This window comes from Ambystoma mexicanum, chromosome 1q, assembly GCF_040938575.1.
Source record: "Ambystoma mexicanum isolate Mex_15411 chromosome 1q, UKY_AmexF1_1, whole genome shotgun sequence".
Classification (NCBI taxonomy): domain Eukaryota; kingdom Metazoa; phylum Chordata; class Amphibia; order Caudata; family Ambystomatidae; genus Ambystoma; species Ambystoma mexicanum.
The window spans coordinates 983808400-983826778 of record NC_090922.1 but is presented as its reverse complement, the minus strand read 5'-3'; the positions used below and the strand labels follow the sequence as shown (position 1 = coordinate 983826778).

At 43.4% G+C, this 18379-nt stretch overlaps 1 protein-coding gene across 1 annotated transcript in view; it reads right to left on the bottom strand.

The window, feature by feature from the left end:
- LOC138559733 (vitellogenin-like) overlaps positions 1–18379 on the bottom strand; it is a 1213840-nt gene that overhangs the window by 91030 nt on the left and 1104431 nt on the right. Inside the window, exons 32-34 of the mRNA XM_069642739.1 lie at positions 16258–16355; positions 9783–9877; positions 4356–4515 (exon numbers count right to left, since the gene is read on the bottom strand). Of these exons, the coding sequence (XP_069498840.1) occupies positions 4356–4515; positions 9783–9877; positions 16258–16355 (353 nt within the window). The remainder of the gene's footprint in view (positions 1–4355; positions 4516–9782; positions 9878–16257; positions 16356–18379) is intronic.

Here is an 18379-nt window from a genome sequence, read left to right as displayed (position 1 = left end):
TTGCCCTAGAAGCCGTCAAAACTGTTCACACCCCGGTGCCTTCAACGCCATCTGTGTCCTTGAGGTCTTTGTAGGATTATTCGAAGATTTCTCAAGACTTTACCAAGGCCTGACTTGTTCAAAACTATGGGGTTGATTTCTGAGGTAGCAGAGGATGAGGGAGATGTGCCTTTTGGCTTGGAGTACGGCATTCCTAATGTGCCTGAAGAATTAATCTCAGCGGAGTCCAGAATGCAAGATGATGAGGACCCTCGGAGAGATGCTAGTGGCATGGACACTTTGCCAGAAACAGATTCTGCCACACCAGATTCTGCTGCACATGCTGACCCTTCTTTTAGATTAGGTTATGGGCAGAGTCACAGAATACCTGAGCTGTGGAAGGCCAGAGGCAGTCTTTGAAAAGGATGCTCTCATAGACATCCTAGATGGAGGTTCTCCAAGGGAGCCTGTGTTGCCATTTCACACAGCGTTAAGAACCATGGTGTTAGAGAACTGGTTAAAATCAGATACTACACCATCTGTTAACACTGATATGGCATGAAAATACAGACCTGCCTCTATTGATCCAAGTATTATGTCTAAACACCCCACGCCTCAGAGCTTAGTGGTTCATGCAGCCACTTCCACTAATAAGGCGGCAGCCTATCTGACTATTCCCCCAGATAGGGATGATAAAAGGTTTGACGCCTTAGGAAAGAGAGTGTTCTCTGCAGGCAGCATGGGCCTGAAGGTCATTAATATGACTTGTGCTCTGCTCAAGTACACACACTCCTTGTGTGATGTAATGGCTTTACCAGCAGAGCATATCCCTGAAGAGGAAGAGAGAGAATGTCTTCTCAACCTGGTACAAGCGAGTAAGGATGCTATGTGCCTGTCTCTCTAGTCTGGTTTAGATTCTGTGAATTGCATAAGCAGGGTTAGGGTGGCAAGTACTGTCGGCAGTAGATTTGTAAGGCTGAGAAAGTCGGTTTTGCCTCTGACGTCCAGTCTTGACTTTTGGACATTCCATTTGATGGCTGCCAGCTCTTCGATTCCAAGGCTGATGAGAACCTAAAGGAATTACAGGCATCCAAGGTGGCAGCTCGGTCACCCGGAGCAGCGATACATGAGCTGCAACAATTGCAAAGGTCTTCTCACAGTTGGAGGGGTCAGGCTTTTTGTTTTTATTATTCATTTGAAAGAGGAAGAGGCCAGTTTGTATAGAGGGAAGAAGGGCACCTCATGGTTTGCGAGGACGAGGAGGTAAAGCTCCCCTCTCAGCCTCTGTGTCTTTGCCCTCTGCCTCAGCAACAACCCCAAAACCCCTCTGAGTCCTTGGTTCACAGGACTGTGGTGGGGGGCAGGCTGACTCAGCATTTGGAGAGTTGGCAGGGCATAACCTCTGATGCTTGAGCAATGCAGACTGTGGCTGATGACTACGGCCTCCCTTTCCTAAAAAGACACCCAGATCGTCCTCCAGAAGGCCAAGCCTTGAAAGATTCAGATCTGCTCCTCCTACAGGCTATTCTCACCCTGTTGGAGAAAGGTGCGATAGGTTCAGTACCTGTAGCTGAGAGGAATCAAGGTTGATACATTCATTATTTTCTAATCCGCAAGAAGGACGGAGGACTGAAACCCATCTTGGACTTGAGACGCTTGAACAAGTTCTTCAGGAAGGACAAGTTCAAGAAGGTCATTCTTCAGGCCCTTTGACTCCAGGATTGGTTGGTGTCATTGGATCTTCAGGATGCTTACTTTCATGTGCCAATTCATCCCAGACACAGAAAGTACACAAGGTTTGCCATTGGCGGTTCTTATTTTCAGTTTTGAGTTCTGACTTTCGGGCTCACCTCCGCCCCATGGGTCTTCACTAAACTGAAGGCATTGGTGGCAGCAAGTCTAAGGAGGGGAGAGGTTCACATCTACCCCTACCTGGATAATTGGCTGATCAGGGCTTGCTCCCCTGCGCAGGCTCAAGATCATCTCAGCTATACTTGCCACTTTCTTCACAGACTGGGATTCTCCCTGAATTTCAAGAAGTCCCACTTGACACCTTCTCACAAGCTTTAGTTTATTGGAGTGGTGCTGGACTAATCCTGAGGCAATGCCTCACCCCCCAAATTGAGGGCTCAACATCTTCTGCAAATGGTCCACAATGTTCAGAGTGCTCAGTATCTTCTTCTGGCCTTTGATTTCCTGATGTTGCTCAGTCTCAAGTCCATTTCAGAATGAGGTCCCTTCAATGGGCCCTCAGTTCTCAGTGGTCACAGTTCTCCGGCAGAATGATGAACCTTCTTCATGCCATTAAAAAGGTTGCACAGGATCTCCTGTGGTGGCCCTGTCAGGAGAACGTGTTGAAATGAGAACATTTTGGCAACCATGTCGAGAGATAACAGTTGTTACAGAAGTCTCCCTCACAGAGCGGGGAGCACACATGAATGTCCTGTCGATCAGCGGTTTGTAGTGGACTGGGAATTTCTTCTCCTGTATGCATTCCCATCAGTCCATGTCATTCCTCATGTCATCAGGAAGTTGAGGAAGTTTGTGAAATCTATGAATCTGAATGCTCCGGATTGGGCCAGGAGAACGTGGTACCCAGACCTACAAGAGATAGCCATCTGCCCTCCAATTCGTCTTCCCCAAAGAGAGGATCTGCTATTGCAAAAGGGAGGTCTCATTCTTCACCTAGAAATAAGTACTCTGAACCTTCACGCCTGGTTTCTGAGAGGGTAAGATACAAGGATTTGGACCTTCAGGCAGATGTAATGGAAGCGTTGCTTTTGGCCACAAGGCCCGCAACAAAGTCTCTGTAACACTGCCGTTGGAACAAGTTTTGCAGCTGGTCCAGATCTAAGAATATTGATGCTTTCATATGCAACACTCCATCTGTGATGTCATTTTTGCTACATCTGGCCCATCAAGGGCTTCAGGTCTCCATGATCAAGGGTGTGATTGCAGCGCTTCCATTTTTAAGCACTCACCTGATCAGGTTTCCTATTTCAAAATCCCTATACCAATTTAGTTACTGATGAATTTATTTCCACAGGTCCTTTTTATTGTACCGCTATGGGATTTGAATTTTGTGTTAAAGTGCTTAATGAGAGCTCCTTTTGAACCCTTGCATTCTTGTCCACTCAGAATGCTAACCCTTAAAACTATCTTTCTAATGGCAATTGCATCATCCCGCAGAGTGAGCAAGCTTCAGGCTATTTCTTCGAAGCCACCTTTCATAACCTTTTCTAAGGATAAGGTGGCTTTGAGGGTACGTCCGTCTTTCCACCCTAAAATGGTATTGGAATTCCATTTAGCACAAACATTGTGTTGCCTCCTTTTTACCCATCACCTCATCTCTCTAAGTCGAGTCGATGACGCACGGTACCCGCTATTATGAAAAACTTTTCGAAATCTGCAAGCAGATTTACAAATATATCTAAGACGAGGAATACATGGGATGAACATCCAGTCAAAAGAACATTACCAGGGGTAAATAATTTGTTCAACTACCCTTATTGAAATTAGTAACCTCTTATCAGGTCAGGTTCCAACCCAACCCTGATATGGATTCTATATTACCTTGTTCCATTGCAATTATGTAGATAGCATTTCTACCACCTTACTAAGTGGTTACCCCAAGGACTGAGGTATTCTTGATTTCTGTCTGCCCAAAAATGAGTATTCTCTGCTAATTAGCTCTCCTTTATTCATGTCATGCAATGCTATCCTCTTTCTTGTCCTCCTCTTGCCTTTATTCATACATTCTCCCTTTGCTAATTGCAATTTTTCTCATATCATTAATGACCTATTTTCTACTATATGTGTATGTCTACTGCCCCAGTAGGCTATTAGACCTGCTGTGTCTTTCAATATCGCTTGCTGCACCTACAAGCGACCTAGAATGCCTAAGTTTGGCCCTGCTTTTCCTGTATTGCGGTGTACATTTTTTTGGACCTTGAATTCCACGGGGACTTAAATATGAAACATGGCTTTAATTTTTTGGTATCACTCCTACAACTGGTATATATGCTGTCTATCTCTGTTCCCTTTTCGTCCCTTGTATGTTTTTTTTATAGATGGTCTACCTCTTTACAGCTTTCTGGAGGATCCAATAACAGGCCATTCCTACAGACGGCCTCTTGAATGACGCAGTGACCTATGCATGATAATAACACAGGGTGGCATGCATGGCGGTTTCCTGACAAGGGGCTCCTATTGACTTCCACTGTTTTCTTGAGTGCACAATATTGTTGTGGAGTGTCGCTGAAATGCATTGTGTTCCATTTTAATTGGATACCTATATGTTGTTCTACTAGTTTCAAGTAAACTATTGTTTTACCATGTGTTGCTCCTGAGATTTTCGTTTGATGCTACATACTGACCTCCAGAGCAGGAACCGTCTGGCAAAACCCAAGAATGAATGAAACTGGAACAACTCAGAGCTTTTTCCTGATTTGGCTTTAGAAGATCATTTTGTCTTTGTCCATCGGCGTTTCCACAAATTCCACATGTTTTTCCTCGCATCCATGAGGCAATTGACACCTATAACACACAATGTGTGGAACATCATTAAATTCAATAAATTATAGAGTGGGTGTACAAAACCTTGAAGCCATCATAGGAACATCATAAATTGCATTGTTTGTATTTCTTAATTCAAAGGAGAGCACTTCAAACAGAATCTCTGTACAATAGGAATATAAAACCGGTTAGAACAGTGCCTTACATGGGTGATTTACAATAGCAACGTGGTTCACTAATTAAGTCATGGTTCTGGAGAGCATGAGGAATTATTGGCAGTGCCATACATCAGAGGTAGCACAGAGAGGGCAATTAATAATGCTAGTCCAACAAATCACTTGACAAGGCATACACAACGCCAATGGAGAGGACGATACAATACTTACAGTAGGTGGGAGTGAGGGTTTGGGGCACAATGTGAAAGGTTGGGGCAGTTGACATTTCAAAAGGAGGTGTTATTTATTTTGAGTAATCTTCAGTGCTGGAAGAGGCGCTCTGGTAGTGATTTAGGAGCTTCCAATGGTGAGCAGCAAGTCATGAGAAGAGTTGCTTAACAGGGCAGTGGGGTGGGGAAGGGCGGTGTGGACTAATGTACGTGTGGACACCATTTTTTATATTGCTCTGTTTTACCAGGCTATACCACTTACAAATCTTGCCTCTATTTTGGCCCCACCCTCTGTTTTGGCCCCCCTTTATTTCTGAAATTAACCCGACACAGATTTCAGACAGGGTGTTTATAGTTTCCCAACTAAGTGACCTCTTGTGATTCAACAGGAGTCACAGCACCCTCATGCGCCGGTCCTGGCACAAATGTATTGCAAAGAGCGGGCAAGTGTGATATAGACATCCTTTCAAGTGCATAGGTGTTCAGGCACCTATTGTGTTCTGTAACATTGAACAAAGCAGGACTGAGCACCTGCCGAGTCTATCTGTAATAGATTGGGGCCTAGTGCGCTAGCCTTGTGAACATCTCATCTACTGAGCAAACCCCACATAAGCTGGGTGAACCCGTAAATCAAATGTGGACCAGGTTTGCATCTGCTCTATCAATGTAATGTTGTGATATTCAGTGAACAGTACTGAGTGTACTTTACAGTATCTTGATGGTCTTGATGGTATGTATTGATTTGTTATTTATTGCTTAAATGTATCCCTGGTTTACTTTTTTTATTTTTTGTTTTAATTTAATCTATTCTTTTGGTGTTGGGAAATAGACATGAGAAACCAGTGTAGGTGTTCATTAAGTTGTGTTACTTATTATATTTGTAAATGTTCCTATTAATTTACCACTTCTTTGAGTCAACTGACTGGTCCTACACCTACGGCCTGGTAAGCATGGTACTCCAGTGAATGTATTCAGTAAACAGAATATTTACTGATACACCTGGGCCATGGAGTCCTGGAGGCATGTGACATAGTTTTGTAGCAAATAGGGAATTAGGTGCCCAGGGTTCACATTGGTGTGGGGTTGAGTGCCTGCCTGGTCTACCCTTAATAGATTGGAGAAAAGGATTTGAGCCTGGAAATGCCCCATCAACACGACCAACGCATCATGTACTGGGTGAACCCCTCAATCAACAGAGACCCGGGTTTCAATCTGCTCCACCAATGTTATTTTGCTGTACGTCTCGCTATGAGGAAACACTTTGATAAGTTACTTATGTACTGTTTATTTAACTTGAAGAACTTTTTGTGACTGTAATCCCTCCTCCCCCATCTATTCACAACAGACTGGCCAGAGCGATACAGTAGTGTTGTATTCAGGCTGTCCATCAGGAGGAGTTTGTTCTGCCTGCACACCATGCTCCATTTCAGTGAACTGTGCAGCCAGAAACACATTGGACCTTATAAATGAGGAGTCTCTCTGCCTTAGCTTTTCCACGCAGAATCATTTAGCGAACAGCCATTTTATTCTATCCACGCTGCAGATATTAACGTATGTATCTAAGAATTCCGTTTTTAGAAGTGAAATCCAGAAATTCAGAAGCCCCCTTTTCCCTGTTAGTTATGGTTAATTTTATATTAAGGTTGCAACAATATTCCAGTGCACCAGCCACTTACCCCAAAAACAGCCACAAAGTGGAAATGCTTCAGAATGTTTTCACCATGTATTATTTTAACAGTACATTTGACACCTGAGTTGTTTGTTTACGTTTTATTAAATGTACCCATTTCATTATTTCCATATTTTTCTCAAATAGATTATGCAGACACATATAAACATGTTGCTCCATTCAGATCTAAGGGCTGTGCTTCAAGTCTCATTTGGAGGTCAGAAATTGAATTTGATCAATGCTGCAGGTATTAAAATATACACCTCTGGCTGACATTTTGTATATGACTACTTGTAATAAACCCCAAACTTATATTATGGCGCGTCCACCTCCTGCACCCTTTAGAGCTAACTTTCCCTTGTCGCAACCCACCGTCCTTTTCCCACCATGACTACTCAGGAAAACGCTGCATGTCCCAAAGTCCTACCATTCTGCCAGAACTATCCCACCGCTACCTTTGTTTCCCCGCAAAATGGCTCCATATAGAGAATAATACAGGATCAAATATTTGTTTTATTTCATTAACATTTCAGACAAACGGACATAATCATATGCATAGAACATATACCAAAATACTCACAAAATACCTGAGTGACTTATTTGTTGCTATCACATTTGTTTTGATGACCACTCGAATTACCCTTTCAATATGGGCGTTTGCCCTATAGTATTCATTTTGTTCTAGTTATCTTATCCAGTATTTATATTGCACCCATCAACACCATAGTTTTCTTACAGCGCCTGGCCTTGTCCAAATGGGTACGTATTGTAGCCCTGCCAGGCTGTCCCCAGACCTAGATCTGTGGGGAGGTAGTGATAGGAAAAAGAAACTAGACAACTGAATGACCATCAGAGTGGAAAAACAATTGTGATGAGTGGGGGGAGATATGGTTGTCAAAGCAGGGATGCGTTTTTTTCAAATGTGATAAGTTACTGGTAAGCATGACTGTAGGACTCAGGAGAGTATATCTCGGGCAGAGCAGAGTTTTATCGTGATGACAATATCTAGAACTGATGAAGCATGGTACTATATGTAGTTGGCAGGTGAGTGATCACATGATGGCTCAAGAGGGCCCTAATTGTGTGAAGGCTTTCACCAGATTAGTTTGTATGAAACAATCCCTATATAAAAGGAGAGCACTGGGTTTTCCAAGCCAGCTGACAGGAGTGTCGTGATAAGAGTTGGACATGTATAGAAGTATGTCTGGAGAGAATATGGGTAACTGGTAGGGGAGGGGAAGAGGAGACCTATGGACCTGTGTCCAGAAATATTAGGTTCAGTAACCTATGGGATAGGCATACTTCAATGTAACGTAATGAAACAACAATCATAACAAAGTGATCAGCTTTTCAAGTTACCAACACAATTACAGTGCATGGAATCTTTATAGTCTTTGCTAAATGAACTCCGACACAAATTAGAAACCCAACAGCACCATGCTCCTTTTATCACTGGAATTTTCCAACCACTGCTTATGAGCATCGGTCATGCAGAGTCCTTCAAATGCTGGCCGAGACGCAGAAGGAGGGAGGGCCAAAGCTAGCCTAGGCTAAGAAAAATAATTAAACAAGCATTAGTAATGCCAACAGTTGCCATGCACTGGCATAGTAGTATTAACTTGCTATTGAGGATAGCCGGTGCAGGATGGTGCAAGTACCTGCTCATTGAATAACTGTGTGTGGCAAATATATTATTCATTTATGCAAGCCAAAACTCTTGGCTTTGCCAATGCTTGTTTTTAAGAGGACTTCAGTGAAGGACATGCATAGTGCGTATAAACCGAGTGGCTGAAGGCTGAAGGCAGACCTGGTTAACACATTTATATTACACCAGTAGCATGTTTACAATTCCAGGCTGAAGGCAGACCTGGTTAACACATTTATATTACACCAGTAGCATGTTTACAATTCCAGTTAAGTCATTAACTCTCAGAAGACTGCTTTGAAAAAAACACTTGCAGACACCTTAAGTGCAAAGTCTGATGGCATGGCTTGTTAAAGTGAGCTCATGAGTTCCCACAAGGAGGTGTTTTGGATGGGGTGGGGCAGGAGCTGGAAGGGTATAGTCATGGGGATTAGCAATCTCTTTGAGCAGGCTATATGAAGTAGTAACATCAAACGTTGGCATGACAGGGTTATTTCTATTCTGCCTGTTGATAGGTAATGCCTTAATTTCAGCTGTAAATGCATTACTGGTGCAGTAAAACAAGTCTCATCCAACTCTCCTTTCAGCAACTTGATTTATATCTGTTCCTTGCACTGATGTCCCATAAAAAAATAAACATGATCAAAACCCACAGTTTTGGCTTGTGTATAGACATTAGATGTTTGCCAAGCACTGCTACCTATGCCCAAGGAATCACGCCATTTTCCAGCTGTTGCCATCTTATGGTCAGGTTGTACCATTATGGCAGTTAGCAAATGCCTATCTCATTCCTACACTACACGGTAACTGTTTGCTTTGCAAATTCGTAGTTAATAAATACATCAGTTCACTTTTGTAAAGTTTAGAATTGATTCTGAATTTTTAGTGTGTTTCTGTTTTAAAAAAAAATAAGTTAAAGGGGTTGCTCGCATATCTACCCCACTATGTTACCCTGAGGCCACAGGCAATGCATCCTTACTATGTAGCATGTAGTCTACTCAGAACTGGGCTCAGAATTCGATGGGTCAGGCCTATCTCAAGTTAAACAACGGGCTCTGCAAACTAAGAACATCCTGTTGTACGTGCAAGTGTGAGGCGTTGCCTTACATGTAACTGTCAAATTGCAATTGGGTAGGATTTCTCAGTCGCCCCTGTGTCTGAGCATTAACACCGATATGCGCAATCCGCTTCAGAGACACAGAGAGAAGGAGGATATTCGAGGGGGGATGATAGAGCGGGGCGAGTGGGCTGAATGGCTGTATGTACATGTTAATGTCACAATGGAAGGAGCGCTTAGGTTCAATTACTCACGCTGACTGACATGACGAGCCTGCATGGGTTTTGACAGCTTTAGTCTCTGCTCGATACAGCTCATGCTCCAGCCATCTACCAAATGACTGAACTGTCAGATTTAGACGCAGCCGTTCAATCCCCTTGTCAAGCACATGACAGCTCCCGACAAGCGGCTACATGGAGTCGCCGCATCTCCCAGAATATAGGAAACACGTCAGTGCGCCACTGTAACACATTGAAGTTCATGCTTGGGAGGAAGTCTGTGAAGAATGCACCTGTAATATGGCATTAATTACCTTTGCGGTTTCACCATTAAACGACAATCTTTCCAAGCCGTGCTTCGGTGCTTCCACAATCACCATTGATTCATGCTTCGAAATTGTTATGTGTTCTAAAAAAGAAAATGCATGCAGCACATTATTTTCTTAATGCATTTGCCTTCAATATCTTCGGAGATCAATTCTCCGACTTTCTGTCAAATTTTGGTAGGTTTAACAGTGCAGAATTGCTGCTGCAGTAATTCTGCCAAAAATGCCCCATTGAGTCATATGGACTAAAAATATATTGGGATTTACACTGTCGCTTGTAGTCTGGTGGTAATACCGCCAGACCAAGTGGTGGTAACGGTAATACAGTTTGGTGGTCAGTCAGACGGTGCTGGAAGAGGCAGGGAATACTATACAAACTGAAAATAATTCAAAACTATGAAATACTAATATCGGAAGGTCTCATTCGATCACAACATGAATGCACTTGTTGCTGAAAACAAATAATGCAGCAATAGCATAATGTCGCCATCCTGGCAGGATAGCTCAGCCGCAACGTGCTCGCCTTGGAAAAAAGACAATACGAAGCAACAAAGGTTCGATTCCCGGGTCCGTGCTTAGTAAACCTCTGGGTATTAAGCGCGTTATAAATATAACAACCTAAGACACTTTCCTGTAACAGCAGCTCGATGCCCCCGGGCTGTGTGAGCGCTTTAAAAATGCAAATAAATTTATAAATATGCATTGCCAAGAGTAGAACACATCTTATGATATAGATTCACATCTGTAACTTTACCCTGGTGATTGGGTCATGTTGCCATCCACCAGAATGCATTGTAAATTAAAAGGGATTCAGGGCAGGAGTAACATTTCCACCAGCAAAACCACAAGCCCTCTTCTTGTGCTCTCTCGCTTTCATTTACTCTTGTTGTATGTCTTTAACTTGCATTTTATGTCTCTTTTAACGACCATTCCCCTCCCTTTGCTTTTTTTCTCCTAAATTATATTTCTTTCTGCATTTATTTTCATCTTCCCCTTTTGTTCAACCATAGGTTGTGTTTTTCCGTTGGTTGTCCTGCTCTTCGATTTTTGTCATTGTGCTATCTTGAAAAATGGAAACAGGGCTCCACAGCAGGATTTAGCAGCCGCACTGTCAGTAAGCGAGAGCTGTTGCTGCAGAGAGTGCTGCTACGATGGACTCTGACAAGACACTGGGCTTCGTTGCAAGTTTGGCAGTATTCTGGTGGTAAATCTGCTGGAATACAGCCAAGCAGTATTACCGTTACCACAACTTGGTCCGGCGGAATTACCACCAGATTACAAGTGGTGGTAGGTGGTGTTAGTGCCCAATAATTGGAGTCCATAGGGTTCCCTGGGGGTTTTCAGTGGTATTATCACCAGCAGTAATTCCACTGCCAGTAATACCACTGAAATTGCTGTATTTTGGTGGAAAGGTGGCAGATTTACCTCCAGCTCTTAGATGGAGGTGAATCCTCCCCCTCTCCACCAAAATCATAGCTGGGTGGTGCGGTAATGCATCAGTAACGATATGACCGCCACATTTTTAACACACTGCCCAACTTATAGTGAGGCTGATGTCTCTGTCACTGTGCAGTGGGGTCTGCTCAGGGAGAGATGGAGGGAGTGATCTGAGAGAGGAGTGGTTAGTGATAGGTATTTTCCGTGCATTTTGGAGTGCCTGACAGTTTCAAGTGTTTGGGAGGTGGAAGTATAAGTGAAAACCTGCAATATGAATGGGGAGGTGGCAGAAGGTGAAGTATTTCCTCTATTATTAAGGGGAATGCATGATATGCGAGGGGTGGGAGAGTGGTATGAAGCCAGATATGCATGCGTATTTTGGAGAAATGGTGCCGGATAGGGAGAAATGCAGGTGGGTTTGAGTGGAAAGAGGACAGATATTTTATCTATTGTCTTTTTTGGGGAAGAGCCATGATACCTACGGGATTGGCTGAAGAAGCTAAAGAAGGGAAAGTTTCTTGTGGGTGATTTTTGTACTTACCTTTTCAAACACGGTTCTGCTGGTCCATGGGAACAGGTCAAAGTCCTGTGGTGAAAGCAGTGGGGGAAGGGGATTACACAAAAAATGAAATGTTGCAGCTCGGTAGGTATCACCAAGGTCTCTTTCAACTGCAGCGTCATGAGTGTGCTGCATTGCCATTTGGCGAGGGTGTGAAAGCCCCGGTTGTTTTAATTTTTTATTAAATAATGAAATTATACGTTTAATTCCATCTCTGAAAAGGTAATCTGCTAATCAGATTTCCCTTTCATGAACTCCACGACAAAAGCATGGGGGGCTCATTTTCGGCCCTGCATACCGGAAATGCCATGCGTAAAAGCCTTGAGCAAGGCTTTCACGCATTCCATTTCTTGTAAACCCCATTTTCGCCAATTTGTATGGTGGAGGAGATGGATGGAACGTAACATACATTGCAGCCGCTGCCTTCCTGTCTGCCATACCAATATTCCAGCATTTGCTCCCACATGCATTTTCATGCAGACACAAATGCTGGGGATCCCTACGGCGCCAACCAGCTTTTTGCACCAGCAAAATGCATGTGGACGCCATAGGGATCCATGGTAAACAAAGTCTGCCATGGTCGCATGGCAGACAGAAAATTACAAATAAATGCTGTAATCGGATGCTTTTATTTTTCATTTGTGAACACTGTTTAACAGGCTTGCATGGTAATCAGTGTTCACAAAATGCAAATGAAATGCTCTCTGACATGCAAGCATGTTGGAGAGTTCAATTGAAATTTTGAGCCCCGCTTGCCATGCATGCATGACAAGCGGCACTCACAATAAAAAGTCAAATGCTGCCTGGCATGCCAGCATGCCACGCATCGTTTACTCACTTTGCACTATGGAGGGCAGATGTGAAGGGCAAAAGGCAGCATACACGCTTGTATGCCACTGTTTACATTTAACATTTCACCCCCGCAGTGCCAAGGATGAAAAATTGGCAGCAGGGACATGAGTGGAAACCAGGTCTCGCTGTCAAATTACATTTAGGAGCAACAAGAGCTCCAGGGTGTATCTGGGCTCTGCCGCATCAGTATCCTGCAATGCCTGCTCTACCAGTGGCACAGTGCAGGGTCAGAAGTCACAGTTGCCCATTTGACAGCTGCAGTGACAGCCACATTTCTGCAGCGCTGGGGCTGCATTTAAGATAAATCATAAGTAGACGATGATGGTGGCAGATTAAACTCTAAATCAAGCCTTTCCTGAGTTGAGGCATTCGAACCTGCTCGACATCTGCTTGCTGCTTGTGTCCACATGACCCAACGTGTCTGAACTGAGCTTGATCCAATTGTATCATTGCTCAAAGGCGAGTTTGACACCGTCGACTCACCAAAGACCCGAAACAAGGTACTGACGGCCAATAACTGCCCCCTTGGTCCATTTGGACTGGTTAGGTCAATTTTGCACGTTTGTTTTTCATTCAAAGACATATCCTTTTTGTAATTATTCATTTGCCTATCACCCCTGTATTCATACTTAGAGTGCTACATTCTTCACCTTGTTGCATCTTCTCTGTTCCTTCCACAGGGGTGGGCTGTGTACAGTGTCTAGATCAGGCTTGTCCAACCTTTTTGAATGTGGGGCCGAAGCATTAACTTTTTGTCACCCTGTGGGCCGGCAAGCCAAAAGTCAACAACCTCACCCAAAGCAGTATATTAAAAAGCGATATTGTGTGACCTGTGACACAATAGCATCACAGGCAGTGATGCGCCATGCAGTCCCAAAGATAGCTTTTGCTGTCAGGGGCAGTGAGTATCTAAGGGAAGCCCTCCATCAAATGATTCGAGGTCAGTTATTTGTGATTTCTTTCAGTGTGTATGTGTTCATATGTTCCTGAAAGAGTGGGGGTGACCGAGCATAGCGAGGGAGTTATAAGGATCTAGAGAGGGTTTGTGGGGGTTCCCCCTCCAAGAATTTTATTTCAAATATGGGGTTGAAATGGTGCATTTTACAGCAGAAAAACGGACTAAAAAGCCATACGTTTATAATCAGTTCTAAAGGGGACCATGAAAATTCCATGTCACCAACAGCAGACAAGAACATTTTACAACACAACACATTTTAATTATCTATGTGTCCACAGTGTAAGACAGCACTGTCACTGATGTAACACATTGTCATGCTGGTTGTGCCCAAAATATGTCTCTGTAGTAACATGTTTATCCTGGCTGTTCCCAATTTAGGCCAACATTGTCCTTTACAAAGCATGATTGATGCTGCCTGAACATGTGCAGTGTGCCCAATACATGTGCCAGCTTACCTCTGTAATACACATTCATGACTTCTGTCTTAATGATTGATGCTACCTGTGCAGTGTTGTGCCCAATACACATGCAGCTTATCTCTGTAATACACATTCATTACTTCTGTGTAAATAAGTGATGATGCCTGTGCAGTGTGCCGTATACATATGGCAGATTATCTCTGTAAAACACATTAATTACTTCTGTGTTAATGATTGATGCTTCCTGTGCAGTGTGCCCAATACATATGGCAGCGTATCTCTCTAATCCACATTCATTACTTATGTGTTAATGAGTGATGCTGCCTGTGCATTGTACCCAATACATATGCCAGCGTACCGCAGTAATACACATTCATGACTTGATGCTACCTGTGCAGTGTTGTGCCCAATAAATATGGCAGCTTATCCCTCTAATACACATTCATTACTTCTGTGCTAATGAAAGAAGCATAATCCAATTCAACAGATAAAATGGGGAAAAGCGATCACCCAAAGGTGAACCTAATTGAAGAAACGCAATGTGAGCACAATCTTAAAGTATGAAGAACTACACATGGCCGGGTGCCCTCCTCTCCCAGCGCCCAGGGGTGGCCGGTGCGCCGGTAATCAGATCACTCTGAGCTGAGGGCCATGTTGGAGGAACCGGGGAGGGAATTGACCTCATGGTGTCTGCTGTAAAGCCCACAGTGCATTGGATTTGGTGGGCTACAGTGTTATGCGCTCTGAAAATTCACTCCTGCAGCTAATCTTCCTCCAACAGGGGCACGGTCACCTCCCAAGGGCTGTTTTGCCTCGACCAGGTTAGCACTTGTCAGTTGCAAAAACAAAAACTGGATAGAGCTCCAGGCATTTTACCCGCTGTGCTTCTTTTCTGGGTGTGGATGGTCTGATTGTGTTGCCTAGCCATTTTGGCAAGGATTAATTGCCACATGCTGTAAAATCATGTGGGAATTCATTCTTTTTGTGACACAATTTGAACACTACCCAAGGGGGAGGTTTTTTTCAAAAAGTGATTCAAATTGTACCCTCTCTCCCGAGGTGGAATGTTCAAACATTACGGTAGCCCACGCTGTTTTTGAGCCTCCGAGATACTGCTGGGCAGATACATGTGTTTCGGTGTATCTGGCCAGCATTATCTCGGAGGCTCAAAAGCACTGCATGCCGCAAACATACGTCGGAAAATATGGCAGGCAGTACTTCCCACTGCTGGAGGCAAGGAGAACTAGGCCTCGGTGTGCACCACACGTAGCATTGTGAACCTGGGCTGGGCTGAGCTGCTGGCTCACGCAGCCTCTGCCCTGGGCTCGACAACGCAGATGTGTGAAGGTGGCGCTGTGTGCCCGTCACTCCACCCACACACATTACGTGATTATGATTTCCATTGGCTGAAAAACAGACAATGGAAATACTGTTACCATGCAAGGCAGTTATTTATTTTATCTATTTCCACTACAACATGCCTTGCATGGTAACAGTATTTCCATTGGCTGTTTCTCTGCCAATGGAAATCGTAATGTGTGTGGACTACAATTCCTACCCTGAAACTGCAGCCACAACGCTTGCTGCATATAAAATAAATACAAAATGTATAAAAGTAATCCTAATGCTTTGTCTGTGCTCTTGGGCTTCGAGGGCCACATGAAATGGCTTGGAGGGCCGTATTGCGGCCCTCAGGCCGCATGTTGGACAACCCCGGTGTAGATAGTTCTATTGCAGATGGTGTGTTTGATTAAATTTATATATATTTTTGTAGTACCTTGATTGGACATTCTTTATTTTGGACTGTGCTACTGTGTTGTTTGGGTCACTACTAGATCACATTCACACTCCTCTTAATAGCCTAGGCTTTCGTCGGCCCATGTTACCACAAAAGCCGAAGGAGGTATAGTTCTTAACTTTGCCTGCTTTACCTTTATGGATGAGTTGGCTCTTGGTTTGTAGAAGCGTGAGGGCTGAGTGGGGGTTTCGGCCCTCATTATCTAATGCCCTCATGCAGAGCAGTATCCAGTTAGTCACAATGAGCCATTATATTGCTTAGATCTCAACGGAATAGAGCACAATACTCGTGTGAGAAGCACTGCTGAAAATAGAGCATACTGTAAGAGAGTGAGGGTTAACATAGAGAACAACACTCAGTTGGGAAGAACAGCTAAAAATAGAGCATACTGTCAGAGAGTGATGGATAATATTTTTTTACGAAAAACCGTAACACATTACCTCTTTGATTCTCATATGTTTTGTTATACAACAGTATTAGCATTCCATTAAAAAGCACTTGGGGGGCTTCTGTGTTAGCAGGTTGAATTTTGATATCTCTGAAATAAAAATACAAATGCAGTAGTAAGAAAATGAATGGAATGTACCGCACTGCTCCGATATACATGAACATAAACAAGATTTTATAATGATCATTTATAATGCGCACTTTGGAAAAATGCAGCTTGGGACTACGTCGATTTAAACAAATGCACAGTGCAATTATGTCCGCATTTGAAATCTGGTTTGCTGTTGCACAATACAATTTTAGCAGGCAAAGGGACTGCCAAAATCACAACACGACAACAACAAAATACAACAATCTTTTAAAAAACTAGTACACTTCCAAGGCCAGCGTGAAAATCTATAGGCAGGCATGGATGCATTATTCTGCATACTGCTGTTCTTACAGAAGTCACGTTAAAGACATTGCACACACAGGTCGTGGTTTCACAAGTTACCATAGTAATCTATAGGCCAGATAATCTGATTTAGTATTGTTTCAACTGTTGGACGTTCAAACCAGAATACCATCAGTCTAATTCACAGATGATTTGTATGGGTACTCGCATGTAAGTGCCTGGGCCCTGTATTAGGTTCATGCACAGTGATGCATTACAAATGGTCATGCATTCCGTATGTTCCATCTAAATACAGACAATGTTGATTGTTGTGTCTACTGGACAAACTGATATGGTCCTGGAAGTACCAGGTGATACCCTATTCAGCACTAATTGTGTGCACAAGAAATGTGGTGGTATGTCTCTTTATGTAATGAGAGTCGCTGCTTCCGCTTTGGCCTTATGTACATATAGGCACCATGTTGACAGCATGCATCTAAGTATACACATTGTTTACAAAACATTGTATGATGCTTTCTCTGAAACAAAGTCCAGTCAAAGCCATAATCATTTTGAGAACACAGTTTGAAGCATGTTGGGAATGGAAAGGTTTCAAAGACTAATACCCATTGAGAACACAGTGAATGGATTCAGAGAAAGAAAGGTCATAGTTACAATACATCTCTGGCAAACAATGAAAGAATAGTAAGCACCAAAGTGATGGGTGGAAGGTTTTGAATTAACCTGAACCACTGGCTATGCTCTAGGCAACCTTCCACACCACCGTTTTTAGCCCGTCTGCGCCACTGCAAAAGGGTTCCAGCCATATGCAAATCAGTCAGGTACTGCCACCAATGGTAGCAGCCCAGCCGGAACTGCTAACATTGAAAGAATAACTTTCAATACGTGTTGGGACAAGAAGTACAACAATCTTTCCAAATCTAGGAGAATGATGAAGGAGGGACTGCATTATTGGAGTTATGCAGGTTAGGCAGGGGTGACCCACGTCCATTATGAAAGAGCCACTGCTTAAATATTTTTTGCCTTTGGCAGTTTAGGTTCCCCAGCACACAAACCCAATGGACCATTCAAAGCCAGGGGCGTTTTTCCTCTCCTGCCTTACATAGCCCATTAGGGATGCATACTGGCTAACTGGCTTGTGCATCGGGGGAGCTCCCATGCTTGCCCGAACATCCAAACTGCCTTGCATTAACGGTGGTCTGACTCCTGTGTGCATGTGCAGGCATCAAGAAGCACTCTGCTTCCTTGTGCAAAGCAAACATAAGTATGCTCTTATATGGGAATACTGTCATATATTGGTGCAGGCTGCATGGAAATGTATGGGCACAGCCAGTGTGAACATGTTTTTATACTGGTACATATTGTGGGAAAGGACATCATGAAAATTAATTTGGAAATGCTCCTTTGCACTGTTAGTGACTTGCAACTATTGGATTTTTTCATGATTTTCCCTACAAAACTGATTGGAAACTGCCTGACTTATTGCCCAATTTGTAACAGAAAGTACACCATTTTATCCCATTATTCAAAAAAGGTTCAGGCAGAGTATTTCCCTTCCGCCCCGCGCCCATTCGGTTGGTTCAGACTACCACACTTTGCTCGGTAGTTCGCTAATATTTTTGGCAAATATTTACACTCCTCCAATTAAAAAAAAATCATCACTTTCATCTGTAGTAGGATAACAGAGAGGCCCCTATTCGAAATCACTGATGTACTGAAAG